We start from the raw sequence: 24,145 nt of genomic DNA on the forward strand, positions 1-24,145 counted from the left end.
TGACTCTGAACACAGGAGGAAAGAAACCAGGAGACTGAAACACAGGCAACACCACAGCCCAAGCTGGAATGTCCTGAGGCCATGAGATTATCCAGGCCATAGGGATGATTTAGGGCCTGTGGGGTGAGGGCAAGATCTTTGAAGTGAGTTCAAAAGGCAGAGTGGAGATGAGGTCTGCAGGACAGCCGGTGCTAATCGAGTAACCCTGCGGTCTCCCCCCATCTTATCCATGAGCCCTGTGAGCATCACCTAGGGTGCAACTGTCCCTTTTGAGGGTCCCAGCAATGCCAAATATAAAGAGAATGGGCATTATCTGAACACCAAACCTTGTGATAGACAAGAACTCAACTGAATACTCAAGCCAATAAAAAAGAATTAGGAGGAGCCAGGTGTGGCGATGCCCATCTTTAATCCCTTTAATGTACTCCGGAGGCAGAGCCAGGGGGATCTCTGTGAGTTCCAGGCCAGCTTGGTCTATGTAGCAAGTTCCAGAACAGCCATGACTACATAGAGAGATCCTGCCTTAATAGTAATAATACTATAGGAGCAGGAAGAACAAGCAGGGTAGAAAGACCTATATTGTGGCTCAATAGGATTTGTTCCTCAAAGAAAAGTGTGTTTCTGAGCTGGGCACCACTACTGGGGAGCCTGGGGCAGGAGCACTGATTGGCTCCTGGAGTTTCAGGCTAGCATGGGCAACATAGTAAGACCCTGTCTAAAAGAAAGAAAAACATGTCGGAAAGAGAGAAAACACAGGGAGTTCCAAAGATAAGCATTGTCTCCCCCAGCAGCTCCCATAGTTCCCCACCAGAGCCAGATCCCTGGCTTGGCTACATGTAGAGACTAGAAAGCCATCAGAGATGTTCTAAAAGTGAGGTGGCCATTTGCCACCAGGAAGTAATGACTGGAAACATGGCCTGCCCAACCATTCATGGGTTAGAGAGGCCCAACAGCAGGACCAAGCACTACTCTGATAGGAGAGCTCCTCACAGGCCAGGATGTGTGTTCTCTCGGGAGCCAGCTGATCTCTACCAGCCCGGAAGAAGTGATCTTCTCTAACAGTGGCCTCAGTGGTGAATTATGGGTAAAATAGGAGTGCTCTTCGACTAGTAGAGGTTGTCCCGCACGTGCTCCATGATTGCCTTTAGTCCTAGCCAGGTCTCCTCTGCAGTGGGGATGATCTGGTTGGCTGGCAAGAGGAAGCCATAGTGCCCAGTGTCTCTCAGTTCAAATGTGAACGCATACTTGATGCCATTGTCATACGCCCAGTCGATGCTGCTCCCACTAGCTGGATCTGTAAGTCAGAAGAGAATACCAGTGAAGCCTCCTTCCCTTCGGGGTTCTATGGGAAAGGGCTAGAGCACTGCCTGGATGGTGGAGTTGTACAATGCGTGAACATGTATTGCTGTGATTGGAGTAATCAAAAGCCCAACGGCCAATAGCTAGCAGGAAGTATAGACAGGATTTCCAGGGAGAGAGAAGAAGAGGAGGAGGAGGAAGGGAGGCACTTGAGAGATGCCGTTGAGTTGAGCCAGACACACAAAATGGGAGGGAGGTAAAAGCCACACGGCAGAACGCAGATTAATAAAAAATCATATGGGTTAGTAAGAGCTTGTGGGACAAGCCTAAACTACGCTGAACTTTCATAATTAGTAAGTCTCCCTGTTGTTACTTGTGAGCTGGTGGCCCAAAGGGAAGTCCAGTTACAGGATAGAGTTCCTTAGAATCCCCAGTTCTTCCTGAAAGTCACCAGATCCTAAGACATACATGTTCAAAAAGGCACAATGGCACCATCCATAGGGCTTAGGTCATCTTGCACCATGAAGTTCAAGCCTCAGACTAAGAGATTTTAATCCTCATTCCCAAGGCTGGGGCATAGCTCAGTGGACAAGCTGCTTGCTATGCAAGCTCGTGTAGTAGAATTCAAAACCCTAGAATCAACATAATGTTGGTCAGGCATGGCGGCCCAGAGCTGTCCACCTCAAATGCTCTTGAATTACACATAAACAGGATAAGAAAGTGTTTATCACATTAGGATGAGAACTTTTAGCCTCGTTTTGCTGCTGCTTCTTTTTTTTAAAAACACAGCACGAGATAACTGATACACAGGAAAGGGAAATGCATTCCTTGGGACTTCCCTTTGCCGGAAGACTTGAAAGACACAGGAGGTCTATTTTTCTGCTTCTTCTCAGTCAAACACCAGAGTAGGAATTGCCTTACAAGAGCAAAATGTAGGTGATTATCACTAATAAAACGATGACAGTCGTCACTAATGACGACAGGAGCAGATGTTCTTTCTCAGCATCTGCCATGAGCTATCAAACACTTTTCCTTCATGGTACCTTAATCTTTAAAACCCAGTGATGGCCATGACGATGACCCTTAGTTTACAGATGGGAAAAGCGCGGGCTTGGGGTGGGAAAGCAGCTGAGGAAATACAGGCAAAACATGACAGAGCTGGAATTTAAGCCCGAATCCTTTTAAGTGGTCCATCCCATCGACTTGAGGTCCATCTGGTGGGTTAACACATCTGATAAGTCCCTTCCTTTCCCTTATTCCTGAGAACTGTTTCTCATGGACACACTTTTCTAAAGATACAGCTTCCACGAAGACTGCATGTTCCCAAGGGAATGGAATGAGCTCTGCTATGCTTTCAGAAATCCTTGTGTGTGCTCCTCACAGTATTTGTGCCCTGAGAAAATGCTCCAGCTGAAAGCAAACAGTATCTAGCATTTCCAGTGGTTCTTTATATGATAAACTCAAGTACCTCATACCACGCTTATGATACTGGAAGGAAATAGTTAGGATTCTGCTTGGTATTCAAAGTGATCAGGTTCATAAACTTCATTTTATTTAATTTCTTGCTCAATATGTACCTACTCTTGCTTGTATGTCTACATATACCTGTGTGGGTGCACTGCATACATATACATGTGTGTGCATGTGTGTGCATGAGTGTGCATGTGTGTGCATGTGTGTGCATGTGGAGGCTGCAGGTCAGCCTCAGGTGCTGTTCCTTGGTGCTGTCTACCTTATGTTTCATTCAAGACTGGGACTCCCACTGGCTTGGAATTCACCAGCTGTGCTAAGTTGTCTCCATCTCTTTGGCACTAGCTTAAATGTGCACAAAATAATGCCTGGTTTATATGGATTTGAGGGATCAGATTTAGGTCCTCATGTTTGCAATAGCAAGTCCTTTACTAATCAAGCTATCTCCCCAGATCTTTAAAAAAAATACACACATGCATGCACACATGCATGCATGCACATATGCACACACATGTACATGCAGGAATATACTATTAACACCATTCTACACATTCTATTTTTCAATTGACACTTGACGATCATTCCCTATTAGTGCATATTGATCCATCTAATTCATTTAAGGGCAGCCTAACGCTGCTATGCTCTATGAATCCACTGACTGTGTTTTTGTCCAGCCTTTCCTAATGGGGATTTTAGATGCTCACCAGACGTTTGTGGTAATAAATAACATTGTCACAAACATCCTTAAAACCATGATTTATCCTAGTCAGATGAGCCCAAGAACTTACTAGATCGGAATCCCTTGTAAATCAGAATCAGTAAAGAGAAAAGGAAGATTTAAGAGGCAGCTGGCTCAAGAACAAGTGGCCATGGCAGTCTTACAGGAGGAAGGAGACACAAGGTCTAAAAAGCAGAAACAAACCCATGGGAGGAGGTGGGCGGCAGGAAATACACATATATGAGCATGGCATAGATGCTTGAGAGCACTACTCTGAAGCTCATTATTTTCTATATTAACTTCAAAAAGCATTAATAAAAAAAAAAAAGCAGACACAAGTCTTAAGGCAGTAAAATGGGGTGGGGCTAGTTAGCAGAAGGAACTTCCAGTCCAAAATGTCATATCGGGTCCTCAGGTTGTAATAATTAATCTTCAGAAACCACTCAGTTGTGGGGGTGGGGGAGGTGCTGAACTCTTTCCCCTGGGTTCTGTTTTAAAAGGCAAGAAAGTGTGAATTACTTTCATCTAAAATAATGACTCTAAGAAAAGGCCAGAATTTGAAGTCACAGATGTCCAGGACAAATGTGGCACACACCAGAGCTTCTACTGACTACTCTCTTCTAGAAAGCAATGGAGGCAGAGAAGACCTGTGAAAAATCCAGAATATTCTTGAAAGATGGCAAATTTTATGGCCATGCCTTTCTCCTCTTCTGAGGCATCTGGTGAGTATCCCTTGACTTGACACAGCTCATGCTAGGGGAAAGAATGTGTTTGATGTGGTTTAGCAAGGTCATTATTTAAACTGATGTTTGACCCAAAAGCAGGGACCCTGGTGACCCACAAAGATCTTTGAGAAGATCTCCTCCAGGGGTTCCTAGTGAGTCTCCATTAGCTTTCTTGGTCCATCCGTGATCACTTCTGGATTATTAAGCAGAGGGTGGAAGAGTCCCCAGATGTGTCTGTCCTCTGAAGAGTTCCCATTTAACAACACTAATAGCAATAAACTATGAATAATTAATGGGTTGTTGCTGCAATTAGCAAGACAAACACCAGCATCGTGCTAACTGCTTTATGCTGCTCTGTAGCTACACACAGAGATGAGAGAGATGAGATCAGAGACAGTGGTTGCTATGGAGAAGGCCCTGTAGATGGACACACTCCCTTACAAGGGAGCAGAGTTGTTCTTCCCATGTTGACATTCACATCTGCCATTTAGCCAGAGCTGTGGGGTATGACATTTCCCCATCACTTGAAGACAGACTCCCAAAATAAGAGAATTGGCAAGATGTCAACAGAAATCCAGTAAAATGCTCAAAGGAGAGCAAAACAAGTATGTCCCATGTCTCACTACCATCCATCTCCCAACACAAAGTTGGGGAGTTCCCTTTGAAATTCATAGGGACCTGGAGAAACAACTTGAGCATGAGAACCTGAGTCTGGATCCCCAGCACTCACACAGGTCAAAGCAGACATGGCAGCATGGTCTTTAACTCGGTGGACATGGTGGCCTGGGTCTGTAACCCTCGTGTTGGTGAGCAGAGACAAGCAGATCCCTGGGACTTGCTGGCCTGCCAGTCTAGCCAATCAGTGAGAGACCCAGTCTCAAAACATAAAGTAGAAAACAATAGAGATTAGACACCCAACTGACATACACATATGTGTACACACATGCACACTTGCAGACAGAAACACACGTATAAAAATGGAAGATACCCTAAGAGAGACATGCATGGTCCCCCAGAGAAGGGGAAAGGAACAAGATCTCCTGAGCTAATTGGGAGCATGGAGGGAGGGGAGATGGAGCTAGGAGAATGAGAAGGGGAGAAGAGGAGGGGAGAGAAGGACATGAGGGAGCAGGAAGATTAAGTCAGGAGAAGATTAGAGGAGAGTAAGATAAGAGATACCATAATAGAGGGAGACATAGGTTTGAAGAGAAATCTGGCACTAGGGAAATGTCCAGAGATCTACAAGGATGACCCCAACTAACAATCTAAGCAATGGTGAAGAGGCTACCTTAAATGCCCTTCCCTGATAATGAGATTGATGACTACCTTATATGCCATCCTAGAGCCTTTATCCAGTAGCTGATAGCAGCAAAAGCAGACACCCACAGCTAAACACTGAAATGAACTCCTGGAATCCAGTTTCAGAGAGGAAGAAGTGATGAGCAAAGGGGTCAAGACCAGGCTGGTGAAACCTACAGAAACAGCTGACCTGAAAAAGGGGGAGCTCATGGGCCCCAGACTGATAGCTGGAAAACCAGCACAGGACTGTTCCAGAACCCCTGAACATGGGTGTCAGTTTGGAGGCCTCAGCAATCTATAGTGCCTCTGGTAGTAAATCAGTATTTATCCCTAGTACACAAATGGACTTTGGGAGCCCATTCCACATAGAGGGATACTCTCTCAGCCTAGACACACAGGAGAGGGTCTAGGCCCTGACACCAAATGATATGACAGACTCTGAAGATTCTCCCCATGGAAGGCCTCACCCTCCCTGGGGAGCAGAAAGGGGATGGGATAGGGGGTTGGTGGGGTGCAGGGGAGGAGGGGAGGGAGAGGGAACTGGGATTGACATGTAAAACAAGCTTGTTTCTAATTTAAATTTAAAAATAGAAAAAAAAGAAAAATTGGAGGATAGGCTTTGTTAATTTTTTGATAAAACATGCCACAGTGTCCTTAATACAAACGTGGAGTCTACCCACTGACAGGTACACAGAAAGCATGCGCGCAGTACTGACGCTGAGGAAGACGACTGCCTACAGTAGCCATTTGTCACAACGTCTTGACATGAATTTTGGTTTGTTACCAAGCACTAAAACAATCAGACAACAACACAGGAAATAAAGCTTGAATCTCTCCTCCCACCCTATTTCAAGTTTCCTCCCAAGGCACTTTCTGAACGCCTCACCCCCAGGAATACTCACAGACAGTGGTGCAGGTTGGTCCTACTCGATACTTGGTGCCAGAGTGGGAGGCCAGGGCTTCGGCTGCACTCCTCGCCACATCATCCTGGGAAGGCAATAGGCGGAGTGAGAGGATGGAGGTGGACAGGGGTCACTGAGCACTTGGAAGTGTGTGTGTGGTGTACACTATGGCTGGAAGAGCGTCCCTGCAAGCTTTCGGGAGGCCTAAAGAGCTGCTTGCCACCCCTGTAGGAATCTAGTTAAGATACAATCCTGAGATAGCCTCAGGGAGAGGAATGTGATAGAAGGCTAAGTGTGTTCAAGGGAAAAGCCTGGAATAGAGAACCAAAATCTGGTCCACATGTAGCCATGAGTCTGGGTGGGGCATCTTCGACCCACAGACTTGTGGGCTGGTGAGTGGCACCCCCGCAGACCAGCATGTAGGCATGGGCCTGCAGCTATCCTGAAGATGCCCACCCTACTCCTACTAGTCCATCTATGAATACCTTTCCGATTCCAGGAGTGAGCCATGGGCTGCGACATAGAACCCCGGCTATGACCTATACCCCCCCTCACTTCTTCCTTAACCAGAGAGAAGGTGCCTCCCCTTCCCATCATGGTGCCAACCACGGTCCTTAGCAGGTAGTGAACCTGTGACAAGCTCTAGTTAGAAAATCAATTATTCAGGCTGGACAAAGTCTCAGAACTCACAGAAACGAGAGACAGGCTGTCTTCTTTCTGTCCCTGGCGGGTCTGATGGCACAAATCAAAAGGTGGGGAGGTGCTTACGAAGGCCCTGCCCAAGTCAAGCAGTCTGGGACCAGGCAGAAGTCCCCCATGGCTTACCAGCTCCTCTGCATCTGGGGCCTTCTTGACTGTGTACCCGTAGGGATACATCAGCAGCTGCGAGTAGCTGTGCAAGTCAATGAAGCATTTGAAATGCCCATGGTTTTGAATAAAGTCCACCACAGATTTCACCTCCACTTCAGAATTGGGGTGGGAGCCATGGTACACTTCAGAGCAAGGGTTATCACTCGCCCCTTCTCCTGTGGAGGAGAGTTGATCAGTAGCAAGTAACCCACAGGCCAAGAAGACAGAAATGAGGACTGTCGACCCCAAGCTTGACTGGAATGGTAGACAGGTATTTGTCAAGATTCTCTAAGAATCTACTCAGGGCAGGTACAGATTCTGAGGAGGGGCCAAGGAGGGAGCTTGGGTATAAGGAGTGTTGCTACAAATGAGAAGGAAAAGTATTGCAACTTTTTTAAGTGCGCAGAGTTGCCCTCATATTGTGCTAATAGCAGTTGTCATAAATAATTAATGTCACACTCAAGAACCAGTTGTAATTAATAAGTGTGCTTGATAATTAATATGAATACCAATAAATAATGAAAATGACTCCATTTATTCTGGTGTCAACTTATTCTCTTGGTTCAGGTCTTAATGGCCAACTGCTGCCAAAAATAATCTATTGTTGTGGTTTAAAAAAAATCTCTTGATTACTTAACATGTATTTAAATAGATTGCTTTCTGCGTTGTTTCACAGTAAAGCATACCTTGGTGTGTGTGTGTGTGTGTGTGTGTGTGTGTATGTGTGTGTGTGTGTATGAAAAGGTGAGAGTCATGACTGAGTGACTGGCTGGCTGGCTGACTGGCTGGTTACCATCCTCCAATCATTATTTTCCCTGTGATTTTTATGATAGTTCTATATAATTAAGATAAGTCCCATTCAAAACAAAATACTGGGGTGCCGGGTATATAGTTCATTGGTAGAGGGCTTGCCTGGCACACACAGGCCCTGGATTTGATTCTCAGCACAGTAAAAAGTAAAATAAAGTTATGTATAGTTTGTTTTATTTTGTTTTTGTTTTCAACACAGGGTTTCATACACAGGTTTTTCATAGTCCATATTGGCCTTTAACTGGAAGTAAGTGTGTGTGTGTGTGTGTGTGTGTGTGTGTGTGTGTGTAAGTGGTATGTATGTCTGTGTCTGTGTGTGTGTGTCTATGTATGTGTATGTATCTGTGTGTGGTGTGTGTCTATGTGAGACTGTGTGTCTGTAACTGTATGTGTGTGTGGTGTGTGGTGTGTGTGGTGTGTGTGTGTCTGTGTGTGTGTATCCATGTATGTGTGTCTGTATGTGTGTATGTCTGTGTCTGTATGTGTGTGTGTGTGGTGTATGTCTGTGGGAGACTGTGTGTCTGTGTGTGTGTGTGTGTGTCTCTGTGTGTGTGTCTGTGTGTATGGTGTGTGTGTGTCTGTGTGTGTATGTGTGTCTCTGTGTGTCTCTGTGTGTGTGTGTGTGTGTGTGTCTGTGTATGTGTGTCTGAGTGTATGTGTTAATAGGAAAAAACTACCACTGGATTTAAAACTAGAAGGTAAGTTTATTTGCTAGTTTTTATCAGCCATGCAATCTTGAGATTATGTCTGAATTTCGAGAACAACAATGCATCGGATGAGCAAGAACAGAGTACATGGACAGTCACTGGCACTTCTGTGGGGATGTTTTTAAACAGCTGGAACTCAGAACCCAGGTCACTAGCTCTCACTTGCCATCATGACTGTCAGCTGCAGATTGATGCTAACAGACAGAAGGGCAGCTGCTGGGATTTCAGCTTTGCTACAGGCTCTTGCCTGTTACTTGCCACCAGAAACCCTTCCACCCAGCTATAGAGTTTTCCCAGGCAAAGCTGGAATGGTGAGGGTTAAGGAGGAGCCTTGGAATCATGCAACTAAGTTGTGTGTGACTTTTCAAATATTAGTGTAGGGGCTGAGAAGGCAGCTTAGTAGTGGAGCGCTTGACTAGAATGCACAAGGCCTCGCCACAGTCAATCAACTAAATAAATCAATATTTAAAATTAATAGCATCACAATCACAATGCAAAGACCATCTGGCCCACTCTTTTCTCAGAAGGACAGGGATTACTAAATCATTCCCTTTCAAAATTACAACAATAAGACTTAAAAACAAAACAGAACCCATAGACACAGAGAGCCTGAGGGATGATGTCCCCGAGTCTCCCAGTAAATGAGAAGAAGAACCCAGAAAGGAAACCGGTTCCCTATCCCACACTGCAGGCATGCGTGGGCAGGTTCATCCAGTACTGGGGGGGGGGGGTTGAAAACATCTCCCCACCTACCTCCAAAACTTGCATTCCAGTTTCTGTTTGGATCAACACCAATGCAGCGGCTTCCTGGGTTCCGGGATCGTGTCTTCCTCCATAACCGGTTCTGAAAAAGCCACCAAATACTTGAGGCTATGCCAGGATACAGGAGTAGTGAAGGGTTTCTCTGGGGGCTAAGACCACCATAGACAGGCTGAGCTGCATGTGGCCTGGTGGGGGGGGGCAGGGTAAGGGGAGATGGACATCTGGACTCCAGTCTCCGTTGCTTGAGAGCTTGGTCTTCAACCCTCACAGAGGAGAAGGTGTGTGACTTTAAGAAGGGATTTGGGCCAGGCGTTGGTGACCCTTTAAATCCCAGCACTTAGAGGCAGAGGCAGACAGATCTCTGTGAATTTGGAGCCAACCTGCTCTACATAACTCCAAGACAATCAAGAATACATACACAGTAAGACGCTGCCCCACCCCAAAAAAAGTGACAAGTGACTTCCTCAAACTGCCCTGATGAGAACTTTCTACAGAAGAACCAAGCTGGTCCCATCTGAATGCACTGAATAATTATCAATTTATGCAGAAATAGAAGCAATGGCCACTGATCACCCATGCCACAGACATGCACAGGGCCCATTATATTCTAAGACAGTCACCTGAATTCAATCACACTCTCAACTAGGGAATAAGGGAACAAATTAAATCGTACAACAAAGAAGCCATCAGCCAAACCCTGAATGTGAGACATTATACAGGAAATTACTTAGTTTCTCCAACAAATGAATGACATTTTAAAAGGATGTGTTTGGGGGTGCTGCTGAATGAATAAAGACTTCAGAGACCCAGCCGCAGTCTCGGTGCACAGACCTTATTGGATCCTGACTTCGACAAATTGACTCCTAGGAGACGTTTTTAAAATAATGGGGGGTGTTAGAGGATATTAAAGAACTTCCATTAATTTTTCAAAGGTGACAGTGCTCTAGTGGGTTTGGGGTTTTTTATTATTATTATCATCAGCTAGAGATGCATACTAAGGTCGTTGTAGATGAAATAACATGATGTCTGGGATTTGCTTTAAAATATGTCAAGAAAATAAATTGTGTGGGAGAGAGAAAAGATGAATAGAAGGTAGGTAAAATGCTGAAAATTGTTCAAGACCCATAATAGAGAGTTCCTTAGACTATTCTCTCTAAATAATAATAATAATAATAATAATAATAATAATAATAATATAGTCCCTGGTGATTCTCAGCTCCGAGGGTGACTAGAAAAGAAAAACCCTAAGGGAGAGTCTAATATACTCGCTGGTGGAAACCATTTCCAAGGGCACTAGCAAAATATGGAATCCAACCAGTTCCAGTGTTCAGTCCAGGCCCTGGCCATTTAGAATTACTCACTTGGGTTTGTGTGTACACATATCCATCAGGGTTGGCCACAGGCAGCAAGAAAATATCCACCTTCTCCAAGATGGAGGTGACAGCTGGATCCTTTTGGTAATCAGTCACAATCTAAGCAAAGAGAGACAACATACTTGTCAGCTGCATCGTGGCGGGGTAGTTTGTAGGTCTATGTAGGTATTCTCCTGAGATGCCCAGCACCCTGCTAAGATGGATGCTCCTAGGATAGTCTTCACCCTCTGAAGCCTCCCTGAAGCCCCCGTGGGCTCTCTCAAAAGCCTGGGACAGAACTTCATGACAATATCAACTGCAAGTAGTTGAGTGGTAGGAGACGGCTCTGTTCACTCCTTTCGCATACAGTGCGCATGGGCTCAAAACATTTTTTGAAGGGTCTTGAGGCATGAGAACCCAGGAGCCCTGCAGGGCTTGGAAGGGGATGAAGGCAACGTGTATCTGAGTTGGGTGCTGAGTGAGGCTCTGGTCCCTTTTGCAGGGCCCACCTTTGAAATACGTTATTAGCTTTTTCACAAACACTGTCACTTAGCCACGGTGAGGTGACTGACCGAGGAACTTTAATAACCACTTACTTCTCCCATCTGAGAAGATGCTAGCCTACTAGGTCTCTACAAAGCACCTTCCTACCTCATCCCCTGGACCCAGCTACATGGGATGTGTCTGTCCCCCACCCCAGGCCCACCAGAGTCCTTGACTAATTCCGGGCGACATGACCTTCCTCGCCGTCCAGATGGCAGTGGCCTGTGAGATCCACTCACGGGAATGGATGCCTGCATTCAGCCAAATGGCTGGCCGCTTCTTGCCTCCTCCCGTGCTGAACTGCAGAAGGGAAAAGAGGCCAGAAAATGACCTGCCTGTCCACATCTCTCCTCACCTCTCCTCTCCCTAGCCCGCTCCTATTCATTTAATTCATTTAAGATAATTCAGAGACCAAATGTTCCTGAGGGCACCATCTATTTATCAGGCTTATCCGTGACCTGGGAGCTTAATTGGTTGGCTGCAGCTCTGGGCAGCCCAAACCTCTCCAGCTTTGGGAGTAAATGGAAAGGAGAAACAATTGGTATTGTGGGTCAGAATGCGAGTGCTATTAGGAATAATAGTGTGTCTCTTGAAAGATCTCAAATGGTCTCCCAACAGGGAGAGACACGAGGGTGCATGAACCAGACTGTTCTGCTGATGTAATAAATGAATTCGGTTTTAAATTACGAAGGAAAGGGCTTCACTATAGCTCTTTGTAAACAGCAGTAATGAATTCTGCTTCCTGCCTTTGCCATAGCACTGGGGCTCCATGGGTCAGAGCTTGGTGCTAATGAAGCCAGGGTCTCTATCAGATGGGCAAATAATCTAAATGTAATTATTTGAAAGGAACCAGCTCAGTGGTATCTCCCCTCCTGCCAGTTACTTCCTATAAACCTGGCTCCTACGAAGCTAAGGGTTTGGTGAATTCTCAGCAACACCAGTTGTTCCCTGGTTTTTATGCCCAAATTCCTTTCTAATGTGTTCAGCTGGAATATTTATGTAATTTATGTCATTGTCATAGCTCTCCACCTCATTTGCCAATACAGACCTGAATCTGTTAGAAATATCTGGAAACAGGGCTCTATGCAGCCAACAGCCCGAGGCTAGGCTTAAAATTACATCCACCTTAATGTAAGCAACCGAGTTCTTTTCCAAGAAGAGGCCCTAAAAGCAGAACAGAGTTCATGCCCTATCCTAACTTGCCAGGAGGGAGTCAAGGCAGACTGTAGGCCTCTGAAAGTCTTAAGGAATGCTAACAGCCTTTCCTTTCATCTTCTCAGTCAAAACAGAATGGGGTATGCTCTTTCTAACACCCCTACCATAGATAAAAGCAAGGGATTCAATCAGATCAAAATATCTGATTAAGGAAAGATAACTTGAAGCTACAATCTCTTCCTTAGAACCAATGGGGTCTAAAAAACTGCTTCCCTTTACAGACCAGAGCCAGGTCCTAGAAATTCAGATCCAGAAGTTTGTGTCAAGTTGGGATCTTTGGAAGGGCCTTGGGCCTCACCTTCAGGACATACATGGGCCGCTTTTCAAATGTCTCTCCAATCTTCACTCTGCTTGCCAGCTCAGGGAAATCTGTGGCAATACTGTCCATCTCATGGTAAATCTGAAGTGTGGAAAAGTGAATCAAGGACACTTTTAAAAAAACTTTTTTTCTTAATTTTTTGAGTTAGGGTTTTCCTTTGTAACCCACACTAATCCCAAACTTGGAGCCTTCCTACCTCACTTGTCCAAAAGCTGGGGTAACTGGCATGTGCTACTATACCCAACTCAATGACATTTTAAAACTCTGTTCCATTGTGCAAGCCAGGCGGTGGTGGCACACGCCTTTAATCCCAGCACTGGGGAGGCAGAGGCAGGCAGATGTCTGTGAGTTCAAAGCCAACCTGGTCTACAGAGTTCCAGGACAGCCAGGGTTACACAGGGAAATCCTGTCTCGAAAAACCAAAATAATAAAAGAACAAAAATTCAAAATTTCTTTTTCATTATGTGTTGGGTATCTGTGAACTTTATCTTATCAATCCTATGTTTCTTCTGAAATCCTGAGGCTTAAACAGATGCTGCTCCAAAGTGTGATTCTTTGCATCACATCCCAGACTGGATCATCAGAACAAGCCTGCCTACCGAGGCTTTGAACAGCAGAGCTCACCAAATTGTTCTCCACCAGAAGATAAAAAAGAAAAAAAAAATTTACTCTGTGTGTGTGTGTGTGTGTGTGTGTGTGTGTGTGTGTGTGTGTCCTGCACAAACAATACAAACAGACTGTGTATAATATAAAATAAGAAAACAAGTCGCATGTTACCAGTATGCTTTTGATCCTAGCACTCAGGAGGCTGAGACAAGTGGATCTCAGCCTAGTCTACAGGGTGAGTTCCAGGATAGCCAGGGCTACACAGAGAAACCCTGACTCAAATAAAATAAAATAAGAGTAAATTTAAAGATGGTTCCATGAATAAAATGCTTGCCATGCAAGAGGACCTGAGTCCAGATCCCCAGCAGCCACATAAAAAGCTGAGCATGGTGGCGTGCACTTGTAACTAGGGGAACAGACAAAAGGATCCCGGAGGCTCCCTGGCTGGCTAGTCTAGCTAATCACTGAGCCCAGGTTCATAAAATAATCAGTAAATAAGGTATAGAGGAGTAGAATTCTTGTTTCTCACACAAAGGACTTGGAAGGTTGGGTGTGTAACTCAGTTAATGGAATGCTTGTTGAGCATGCATGAGTCACTGGGCTCAATCCCCGGGACCTGGTAACTCCAGCACTCAGAAAGCAGAGGGTAGAAGGACCCTGAGTTCCAGATCATCCTCAATGACACAGGGAATTGGAGACCATGGTTAGGTGCCATGTAAAACTTTGTCTCAAAATAAAGGAGAGAGGGACATCTTGGAAACTCTCCCAACCCACAGACCCTAGAGACTGAAGAAAAGTAAAGTAGATGCTGTGGGCCCTGAGAAAAGAGTGTCACCTACAAAAAGTTAAAACAAGCTGAGTGTGAAGGCGCACGCCTTTAATCCCAGCACTCGGGAGGCCGAGGCAGGTGGATCTCTGTGAGTTCCAGGCCAGCCTGGTTTACAGAGCGAGTTCCAGGACAGGCTTCAAAGCTATACAGAGAAACCCTGTGTCAAAAAACAAAACAATACAAAAAAAAAAAAAAAAGAAAGAAAGAAAGAGAAAAAGAAAAAAGCATAGATCAAGGACTCTCCCTTGATTAGCTGTGACTCACACTTGGGTTTGTCTTATTTGGCTGGTCCGTGGTGGCACACACTTTTAATCCCAGCACTGGGGAGGCAGAGGCAGGCTGATCTCAATGAGTTCGAGGCCAGCCTGGTCTACAAAGTGAGCTCCAGGACAGCCAGGGCTGTTACACAGAGAAACCCAGTCTTGAAGAAGAAAAAAAAAAAAAAAAAAAACAAACAAACAAACAAACAAAAAAAAACACCAGGCTGGGTCCATTGATGATTCAACATATACAAGTTACCACATCTGACAACATGAGCTCTGAGTTTGACTCCTGCACCCACATGGTGGAAGGAAAAAATTGATTGTCCTGTTGACTTCCACATTAGCTCCATGGCACATGGACACCCATACACACAGAAGATAGATAGATAGATAGATAGATAGATAGATAGATAGATAGATAGATAGATAGGCAGGTAGGTGGGTAGGTAGATAAATGGAAAATTGTTTTAAAAACCTCCAAAGCTATATCAGATGTGGGGTGCAACTTCACATGCCAAAGACCTGAAGCCCTGGCAGCAGCAACCGTGGAATTCCCACTGGAGACCTAGAAAATGCCTAAGTGGTCACAGGACATAAGCTGTTCAAAGATGGTTTTAGGAAGGCCCCTGAATGATCTGGCCAGGAGAGAGATGGCATAGCCACAGGCCTTTGGGAACAAGAGCTAGCTGGAGGTCACTCTACCAAGGGCACCCAAGTCAGTGGGAACAGAAGCAAGCGGATGAGAAAGTGAGACAGACAGATGGCCTCTCTTGGTCCCTGGGTGACATTTGCAACTGGTTAACCCAGCTGGGGAGAGCCCCACGTTAATGAGGCTAACGTGTTATGGGTTTGATCCCTGGGTGGGCCCTGAGCTATGCTTTCGTCCGTGGCCTGAGACTGAACTGAACTCCTAACTTTATCCAGTTGTTTTGCAGATGTGTGTCATTGGTCACAAGAGGGATCAAGGGGCAGAATTGTTGGAAGTGTACACAATAAACAAAGCTACTGACAATCATGGGAAAGAAGTAGAAATAGTTGCCCGGTCTTTGAACTAACCCCTCATCCAGAAGAAAAAACAACTCTTGAGGTATATGTCTCATGAAAAGTTTGCCAAGAACTTGGTGTCTGCACATAAAGAACATCGTGTACTAAGGTAGAGGAGGGAGAAGAGCAATTTAGATTTGGGAGGGGGTCCCAAGCTAGTAGAGTCTGCAAACTAATGAAAAAGACACTTGGGAGGTAAGAGGCCCGCATCGTGAATGACGCCCTTCCGTTCTGAGGTCCCTTTTGATTTCTCAAGTTCCAGTATCATATGAAATTATTCAGCTCCACGTTTTTCATTGCAAAGTTTGGCTTACCTTGAAAGTCAGCTACATAAAGTGGTTTCTAACTGCACACAGCACCAAATTGCATTGTGGAACAAATATACGTTATAAGGAGTCATGATAAATGAGTGGAAATATTTGGTTAACCTTGGAAATAACTGCTTGTCTGCTTGCCTGGAATAAATGGCATTTTATTCTGTGCTAGGGATTCCAATGGGGGAGAAGGTTGAATTACAAGGACTGGAAACGCTGCCATTATATCATGGTTTTCTTTTAAAGGCTGCTTGAGAAGAGTGTCTACAAGGGAAGTTGCAGCTGTGTTTCACAGGCATATGGGTACTGGTGAGGGTGAAACAACCAACGGGGAAGGCGTTAAAGTGCACACACGTTAGCTGCTCTGTGGAGTGATACAGTGCTGACGTTGGATGCGAGGAGAGAGGTAACAAAATGGAGCAAGCGGCGGATGCCGCCTTAAACCTGCTTTGAAACACTCACGGCTTCCAAGGAGTGGTACGATCCATAGCTGAAGTTACCCCCACTCCTCTCTCGCCCTTCACTGTGCTGCATTTCTTCATCCTCATTGTCTAAGAGAGCCTAAGAAAACAGACACAGCAACATGGTGAAGGGGTCCCCCAGAGATACAGGCTCGTGTGGGTAGATGGGCTGGCCAAGATGGTGTCACCTTCAGGGTAGCAAGTAACACAAACGTCCAAGTCCTAAGGGGCTACAACACTCAAATTATACAGACCAAAGATCACAGTTCAAGAGAATGTAAGTTCATGCTTCATACATCTGAAAATTTCTTTAACCTTAACTACACAACATTCTAATGCTACTGCTTTCCAAGGGGTTTAGAGACAATGGAATTATTTATCTGTGTCCATTTCTGCTTAAGGCCTTTATTCCCTAACAGTCTTGTTTCTTTTTCTTTTTCTTTTTTTTTTTGTTGTTTGTTTGTTTGTTTTTTCGAGACAGGGTTTGGAGCCTGTCCTGGAACTCGCTCTGGAGACCAGGCTGGCCTCGAACTCACAGAGATCCGCCTGCCTCTGCCTCCCAAGTGCTGGGATTAAAGGCGTGCGCCACCAACGCCCGGCTTAACAGTCTTGTTTCTATCAAAACTTTTCAGTACATAAAACTAGTGCAGTGTCCATACCCAGAAGAAGCGCAATCTATAATTATGTGTGTTGATCATCACAGTCAAACAGTTAAAAATAATAAAAACTATCCTGCCTTTCATTTAAAAAAAAAAAAAAGGATGGAGGGTCAGATTTTTCCATATATCTATAAAACTTTACTTTTTAATACCCAATTTGCATTACCCTATTCAAAACCCACTTGCTCCCTGGAAGTAACATATGCAAAATTCGGTTTTTGTATAGTATGAAATCTCTAGACATTGGCTTGCATCTGGTATCCAGTGCCTCTGAAACACACAGCTTGGGAAACCATTCAAAAACAAAGAAATTCTTATAAGCACTCATACTTTGAAGGTTCCTGCCAGATGTCTGTGACATGTGAAGATGATTAATAAGCTCGCAGCTGCTCACACCATCAGGAAAATGCCGAGCCAAATCACCAATTAGTCCATAACCCACCTCGGCAAAGGAGAGAGCCTGAGTCAGGGACACTGTCCTGCTGTTCAGTGTAGGTTGTGGAGCTATGTGGCAATGTTCCCTCTGCTGGGAGCTGTTGGTGACATTCCCCTTCTCAAAAGATACCTTCTCTGATCAGTTCCCGGTACACACACACACACACACACACACACACACACACACACACACACTCACACACTTGCCTTCTAACTTCAAGTAAGAAAAAGGAGGGTGGGCTGAAGAGATGGCTCAAAAGTTAAGAGCACTGGCTGCTCTTCCAGAGGTCCTGAGTTCAATTCCCAGCAACCACATGGTGGCTCACAACCATCTATAATGAGAGCTGGTGCCCACTTCTGGAGTGCAGGCATACATGCAGGCAGAACACTGTATACACAATAAATAAATAATTTAAAAAAGAAGAAAGAAAGAAAAAGGAGGGTGGGAGTGAATGGTTACCGATCAAAGCATCTCTGACATGCCGACTACTGTTAGATGTATTATATATAGTTAATAGAAGCACTGTCTTGATAAATAGCTCAAGTAGGAATCATCGTCACCATTTTAGCAAGGATGAAATGGAGGCTCATGAGGGTTAACACTTGCCCGAGGACACAGACCAGTGGTTAGCAAAGTCAAGACTTAGATGAAGATCTGTGCAGTCACCTATCTCTATAGCACACACACCCTGTGACAAGGTACTACACCCTGCTCCCATCTGTCTCCATTTCTTCACCTGGGATATGAAAAGGGATGGCACTGGACATTTTTTAAACCTCCCAGGTCCACCAGTCTGATTGGTGGCTTCATCTTATGCAAGACTTATAGTAAGAGTCCTACCCACCTGTAGGTCTTCAATTGTCACTGAGTAATCTAAGCCCTGGGACTTCAGGAAGGATTTGACTGGCAGCAGGCTGACAGAGGGGACGAGGATATCCACAGGCCGATCAAAAGTGGAGGGAGATTTCCAGACATTGAGCTGAGATGAACAGAAACACAATCAGGTTAAAAAACAAAACAAAAAAAAACAGTTCAGGTAAAACACGAAATGAGCTCATGTTCTTTAGAACCATTGTCAAAAGCCAGGGTGATCCCTGAGTCCTGCCCAAGGACAAACATCGTCCATTTCACAGGTGTCATCTGGTCAGACATGCCCAGCATTCAGTACCTGACAAAGTCCGAGATACAGCAAGAGCTACAAGAAGTGGGAAGCCCGAAGCTCAGGCCTCCCATCTAAGAGAGCAGCAACAGGCTCTGCAGGCCTTCCTTATCTCCTGCGGCCCTCGGGCTTGTGTGAATGGCATGTTGACGAATGCACCATTATGAACAGAAAACTCTCAGGGATAAAGACAAGTACAAGGGCTGTTCCCCCTCAAACTCAACATTCGAGGCGACGAAGAACCACATACCTTAAAGTGGTCTGAATTCACTAGCTGAGTCAGTTTTCTGATCTCGTCTCCATTTCTGACATTAATCCTAAAAACTTGGTCCCTGGAGGAAGGGAGGGAGGGAGGAGAGGAAGAAGAAATGGTAAAGCTCTCAGCTGGCAAGTAGACCCCAAAGCCCACCATCCCAGACAGGGCTGTGCTCAATGGAAGGAAGTGGTCTAGTCTTTGGTTATAATGTATAGCCATTAAAAACAAGACTATGTGGCAAAGATGAAAAAGTGCTTATGCATAACTTTAAGGGGAATATTAAGTGGAAGAGCAGGACACAGAATTGTATGTATGCCATGATTACGAGGATGAAAAAAGCAGATGGGCTGGAAGCAAAACAGACAACGGAAATAAAGTAAACGCTGCCAGTGCTCGTTTGGGTCGTGGGATTACGGATGGCTTACTTTTTTTCCCTCTTGTATCTGTTTTCTGTAACGTGGTCATATTACTTTATAATGAAAAACATATATATTTTTACAGAAAGGAATGTCCCTGAGTTAGGCTCCATCCAGGCTAACTCAAGACATAAAGAAACACTTCTTCACTGTCAAAGGCGAGGGCTGAAGCCCTGACAGAACCTTCATGCCTGGAAGAGCTGGGGACTTTGGGGAACAGACCCTCTACCCTGGGAAGGCCAGGAGGAGAGCACTGCCTACTCCTCCCAGTCCCACGTGTGTGCTTTACATCGGAACTGAACGTGGACTAGGGTAGGAGGCTCGACCTGAGACTCACGGCTGCCCACTGGGCCCTGAGAGAGCCCAGAAGAAGCCTGCCGGTGGCAGCCCCCGCCCCCCCCCCCGCCTCCCACCCTGTCATTTGTCCCGATTGTCTTCTATGCATCATTCAGCTCCTGCAGCGTTGGCGGGGGAAGAGGCCCCCAAGTCCTGCGTGGGTGGGAGAAGGCTAGGTCTGAAAAGCCTTCTTTGAGCTCTCAGCTCGCATAGAGAGCCAGCGGAGCCATTAGGCGTTGCTAGGTGACGGCCCAAATGAATCCGCACTCGACTCTGTCACATGCGTCATCCCTTTGACATGAGTGAATGCCGGAGGAGCTGCTGGAGAGAGATGTGGGCTGAAGGACCTGTTGACAGAGTAAATGGCTCTGTCACAGGGAACTAAATGTGAGGCTCACGTGGAGGCTTCTCACCGGAAAACCGGTTCAAGCTGGATGGACTTCCACAGTTTCGCTTAGTTCTGGCAAGTTCTGGGAAGACCTAGGCCAGGCCCAAAAGACAAGGCTCACTGCAGAGCTGCTCTCAACACAGGTGGCTGGACTGGGTAAGATATCAGTGCCCAAGGCTCACGCGTGCAGGAAGAGGCAAGGCAGAATGGAGCACCTTTCCTGTCTTTCCCCCACCTCTGCACACCTTCTTCGTTCCAGATCCCCTGAATTTCATGTTCAAGCCATGCAGTTGCCTTTGTGTGGCTTTGCAATCCCTGTCCTTAAGCGCCTGGTAGTCTCCCACCTAACCTTCAAGACAAGATCATGTGACTCATGGAGCCTTTCCCTAACCAAAGCTAGGTACAATAGCACTAAAACTTGGTAGTGATGGTAGAGTAGGGTCTGCCATTATCCTTATGAACATCGGCATAGCTATGTCTAAAAACAGAGTGGGTGTCGTGCAAAGGGCAAACCTTTTCTTGCCTTCATTGACCTTATCTCCATTTGGAAAATATCCTCTCCAGCTCATGACAGTGCAGCCGGTTGGGCTCACCCCATCTGTACCAGCTGGAACTCCACTCAAAGGCCTTGACCTCGAGCTCTCTCTGGAGATAGGAAATTGGCCTGGGTGAAGGGAAATGTTGGGATTCGCAGGTGCTTGTCTGCCGCTCCTGTTCTGTGTGGTTGTTTTAACAGCTCTTCTGGCTCTCTTCAAGTCCCAGTACACCAAAAGATGCCTTTAGCATCATGATTGGTGACGTCTGCTCACTCGCTCACTCACCCTCACACCTGTCCACCCAGGACCATCAACAATTGTTTTGACAGCTAAGCCTCTCGATTAACAGGAAGACAGCTAATAATAGCCAGTCCTCTGTGCCTCTCTCACCTCCATCCCAGCCCAGGCTGAGCAGCTATGACTGATAGTATTATGAGATGACCTCAAAACAAACAAACAAACAAACAAACAAACAAACAAAAACAACGAGGTACTTGCCAGCTACCACTGACACTACAACCAGTTCTGCAACTACTTCCTGTTCTCCACCTGCCCAACACCTCCACGTATCCTGGCCATTGTCTCATCCTTAAAATATCTGAAAACTAGGCCAGGTGACACCAGAAGAACAAGAGAGACTAGGGAGCTAGGAGAACCAAGTTGCCAGGGCAGGAGATTGGGGGGTGGGGGCGAGAGAAACCACCATGTTTGTGTCTGTTAGCCGGTCTCCAGCCTGCCTTCCCAACCATTAGATGCTCAGAGGCCAGCTCTACAGTCGCTGACCTGGGTGTCCAGGACATGCTGATGGCTCCTGACAAAGACTCTTCTACGTTCACCGAGTGGCCTACTGTGAAGTAACAACAGTTTTGGAGATGCCATGGCACGGTTTGATTAAAACCATTTTTGCAATCAGCTCCAGCACACGGCCCTTTGTGTGCACAACTCCTGCCTTTGAATACTCTGGGACCCAGCCCCACTGTCTCAGGCCAGGTGCCCTCTGTATCACAAAAAAAAAAAAAAAAAAAAAAGATCTGTATCCTGAAAAATAGAGATTTTCAGCCACCTGAATAGCAGTGGGAGCCTGACAGCTCCATGCATCAGCCCACGCAGCAGCAAGTGTAGTTATGACATACCTACTGCTGAGCTGCCTGCGGAAAAATCTTCCTCCTTGGCCACCTGCTATGCCTAACCCCTCCGAGCTATTTGGCAGGGGAGGCAGGTATGAACCGTCATCCCTGTAAAAATTACTCAATCTCATGTAACTAATTGCTTCAAGAAACAATCCTCAAGTCCCTTTAACCAGATAATACAATAGAGAATAAACTTGTATATACAGGCAGACCAGCGAGATAGAGGATTCCATTTGATTGACTTCTGTTACAGAAAAAGGGGTATGCGCTTTGCATTCTGCATTCCAGCTTCCCTGCTTACCAGCTGAGTCGCTTTGGGCAGGTTTCTTAACCTTTTCAAGGCTTGTTTTTTTTTTTTTTCTTTCATGTTTAAATTGAGGAAAATAACACCCTTGCTTGACAGAGCTGTTATGATCCACAAGACAAAGCACACGAAAGCGCTTTGCAAAAGGTACAGTGTTATGCAGTGATGAGTTATTCTAATGCAGTCTTCTACCCAGGTACCAGAGCATCCCTGTCATCATCTCCCCTGCCTCTCCGACTTCCTGTCCTTCACCGACTCCACAGGCTTCTGTGTGGAGCACACACACTCACACAGAGTCCTGGCGTGCATTTCCATAGCTGTAGCTAGGCAAGACCTACTGGACCAGAAGTCTCTGAAAAAGCTGCAGCAACACACAGGCTTCACCACTGTCAGAGTATCTGCCCCCCAAAGCCTGTGACCCAGCTTTTCCCTTTAAGCCTGGCAGAAACTGACAAAGCCTTTCTGGCTATTCCTCCTAAGTAATGGTGTGGGGAATACCTAGAACTGATCTTAGAAAGGAGAAGGAAGATACAGAGATTAGCAGGAGACTGGGGAACTGGGGCCGGCTTGTGGGGACCACTAGCTTTGGTTTCACAGAAGAAATCAGGTTTCAGAAAGAAGTGGCTGGTCCAGGATGATGACACAGGGACAGCAGAGATACAGAAGCCCGAGTCCTTCCCCTAAGCTCTGCCACTGTTTGGCTCCCCGGTTGCTGAAACAACTAAATAAGGTAATAAAGTTCAAAGGAAACTCACCCGAAGAATTTGTCTCGGCTGCAGACACCTGACCCAATAAGGGCCCCCAAGAACAGTAACCACCTCATGTCTCACGGGTGCCAATCACACAATGACTGAGTCAAGCCGTATTTATAAGAAGCCCCAGGCACACTCACGTCCTCAAAAATGCTAATATGGCTCTCCAGCACCCTTCTAGCTCTGACAAGGCAGGCCCCAGCCAAAGCCTCCTTCATTCCTTTCCAGTGATGAAGGCCCAGCCTCTCCATTTGCAAGGCAGGAACTTGCTCCACAGGCTGGGAACGTCTTACCCAGGGTGCCACATGGCTCATCACTTGGCATCTAAATAGTGTTTTTTGAGTAAATAGATCTCACACTGCCAGGTGGAATTCATACTGATAGGAGAGACCAGTTTGTAAACCAGATATGGAGTTACCTCTAGAGTAATGAAAACTGTTTGGGGGGCGGGGGACTGCTTGGAAAGTGAAGACTGTCAAGCAACCTTGAGCCAACTCCAAGACCACACATTGAGAAGCCTGTCCAAAGAATTCAGCAGAGCAGGTCAGAGAGTAGAGTTTATGGGTCTAAGGCCTAATTCTTAAGATTCCGTTAAGAAAAGAGAACTATGGGTGGTGAACAGTATAGGAAAGATGTGTTATTCTGAATAAATTAACAGTTTCCCTGGGGATCTAAATGATAGATAAGGCTTAATGACACTTGTTTTGAATTTATTTTTCAAATTTTTTTATTTATGTATATATATATATATGTGTGTGTGTGTGTGTGTGTGTGTGTGTGTGTGTGTGTGTGCCTGTGTGAGTTTACATAGACCAGGTGTGTGCAGGTACCTTCCCAGGTCAGAAGAGAGCATCAGATCCCATCAGATCCCCGGGGAACTGGAGCTACGAGCAGTGGTGAGCCACCTTGTGGCTCCTGGGAATTAAATCCAAGCCTTCTGCAAAGGCATATGCAATCTTGACCTCTGAGCCATCTCTCCAGTCCCACAGTTTCTACGTACTTTTGTTTTTAAAATATGAGCTCACTTTGTATCCCAGGTTAACCTTGAACTCACAGTCCTCCTGCTCAACCTCCCAGGTGCTGAGATAACAGACCTGAGCCACTAAGCCCAACCTTTTTTTTTTTTTTTTAAACAGAGCTTCTATGTAGCACTAGCTGTTCTAGAACTGGCTTTGTAGACCAGGCTGGCCTCAAACTCACAGAGATCCTCCTGCCTCTGCCTCTCAAGCAGTAGGATTTAAGGTATGCCACCATGCCCATACTCAAGCCTAGCTCTGATCAAACTG

At 45.8% G+C, this 24,145-nt stretch overlaps 1 protein-coding gene across 2 annotated transcripts; it reads right to left on the minus strand.

The window, feature by feature from the left end:
* Positions 1 to 1,106: 1,106 nt before the first annotated feature.
* Cpa4 (carboxypeptidase A4) lies at positions 1,107 to 22,930 on the minus strand. 2 transcript variants are annotated; one of them, XM_027391401.2, is made up of 11 exons: positions 22,863 to 22,930; positions 18,992 to 19,073; positions 18,427 to 18,561; positions 16,489 to 16,587; positions 12,950 to 13,051; positions 11,632 to 11,736; positions 10,903 to 11,013; positions 9,533 to 9,623; positions 7,239 to 7,438; positions 6,414 to 6,498; positions 1,107 to 1,294 (listed from the first exon to the last, which is right to left on the minus strand). In XM_027391401.2, exons 1-11 carry the CDS (start codon positions 22,928 to 22,930, stop codon positions 1,107 to 1,109), a joined length of 1,266 nt encoding a protein of 421 aa, XP_027247202.1. The 2 variants fall into 2 exon arrangements, with proteins under 2 accessions (XP_027247202.1, XP_035307418.1); XM_035451527.1 differs by lacking the exon at positions 16,489 to 16,587.
* Between the last annotated feature and the right edge of the window lie 1,215 nt (positions 22,931 to 24,145).

The sequence above is a fragment of the Cricetulus griseus genome (genome assembly GCF_003668045.3).
Source record: "Cricetulus griseus strain 17A/GY chromosome 1 unlocalized genomic scaffold, alternate assembly CriGri-PICRH-1.0 chr1_0, whole genome shotgun sequence".
NCBI classification, from domain to species: Eukaryota; Metazoa; Chordata; class Mammalia; order Rodentia; family Cricetidae; genus Cricetulus; species Cricetulus griseus.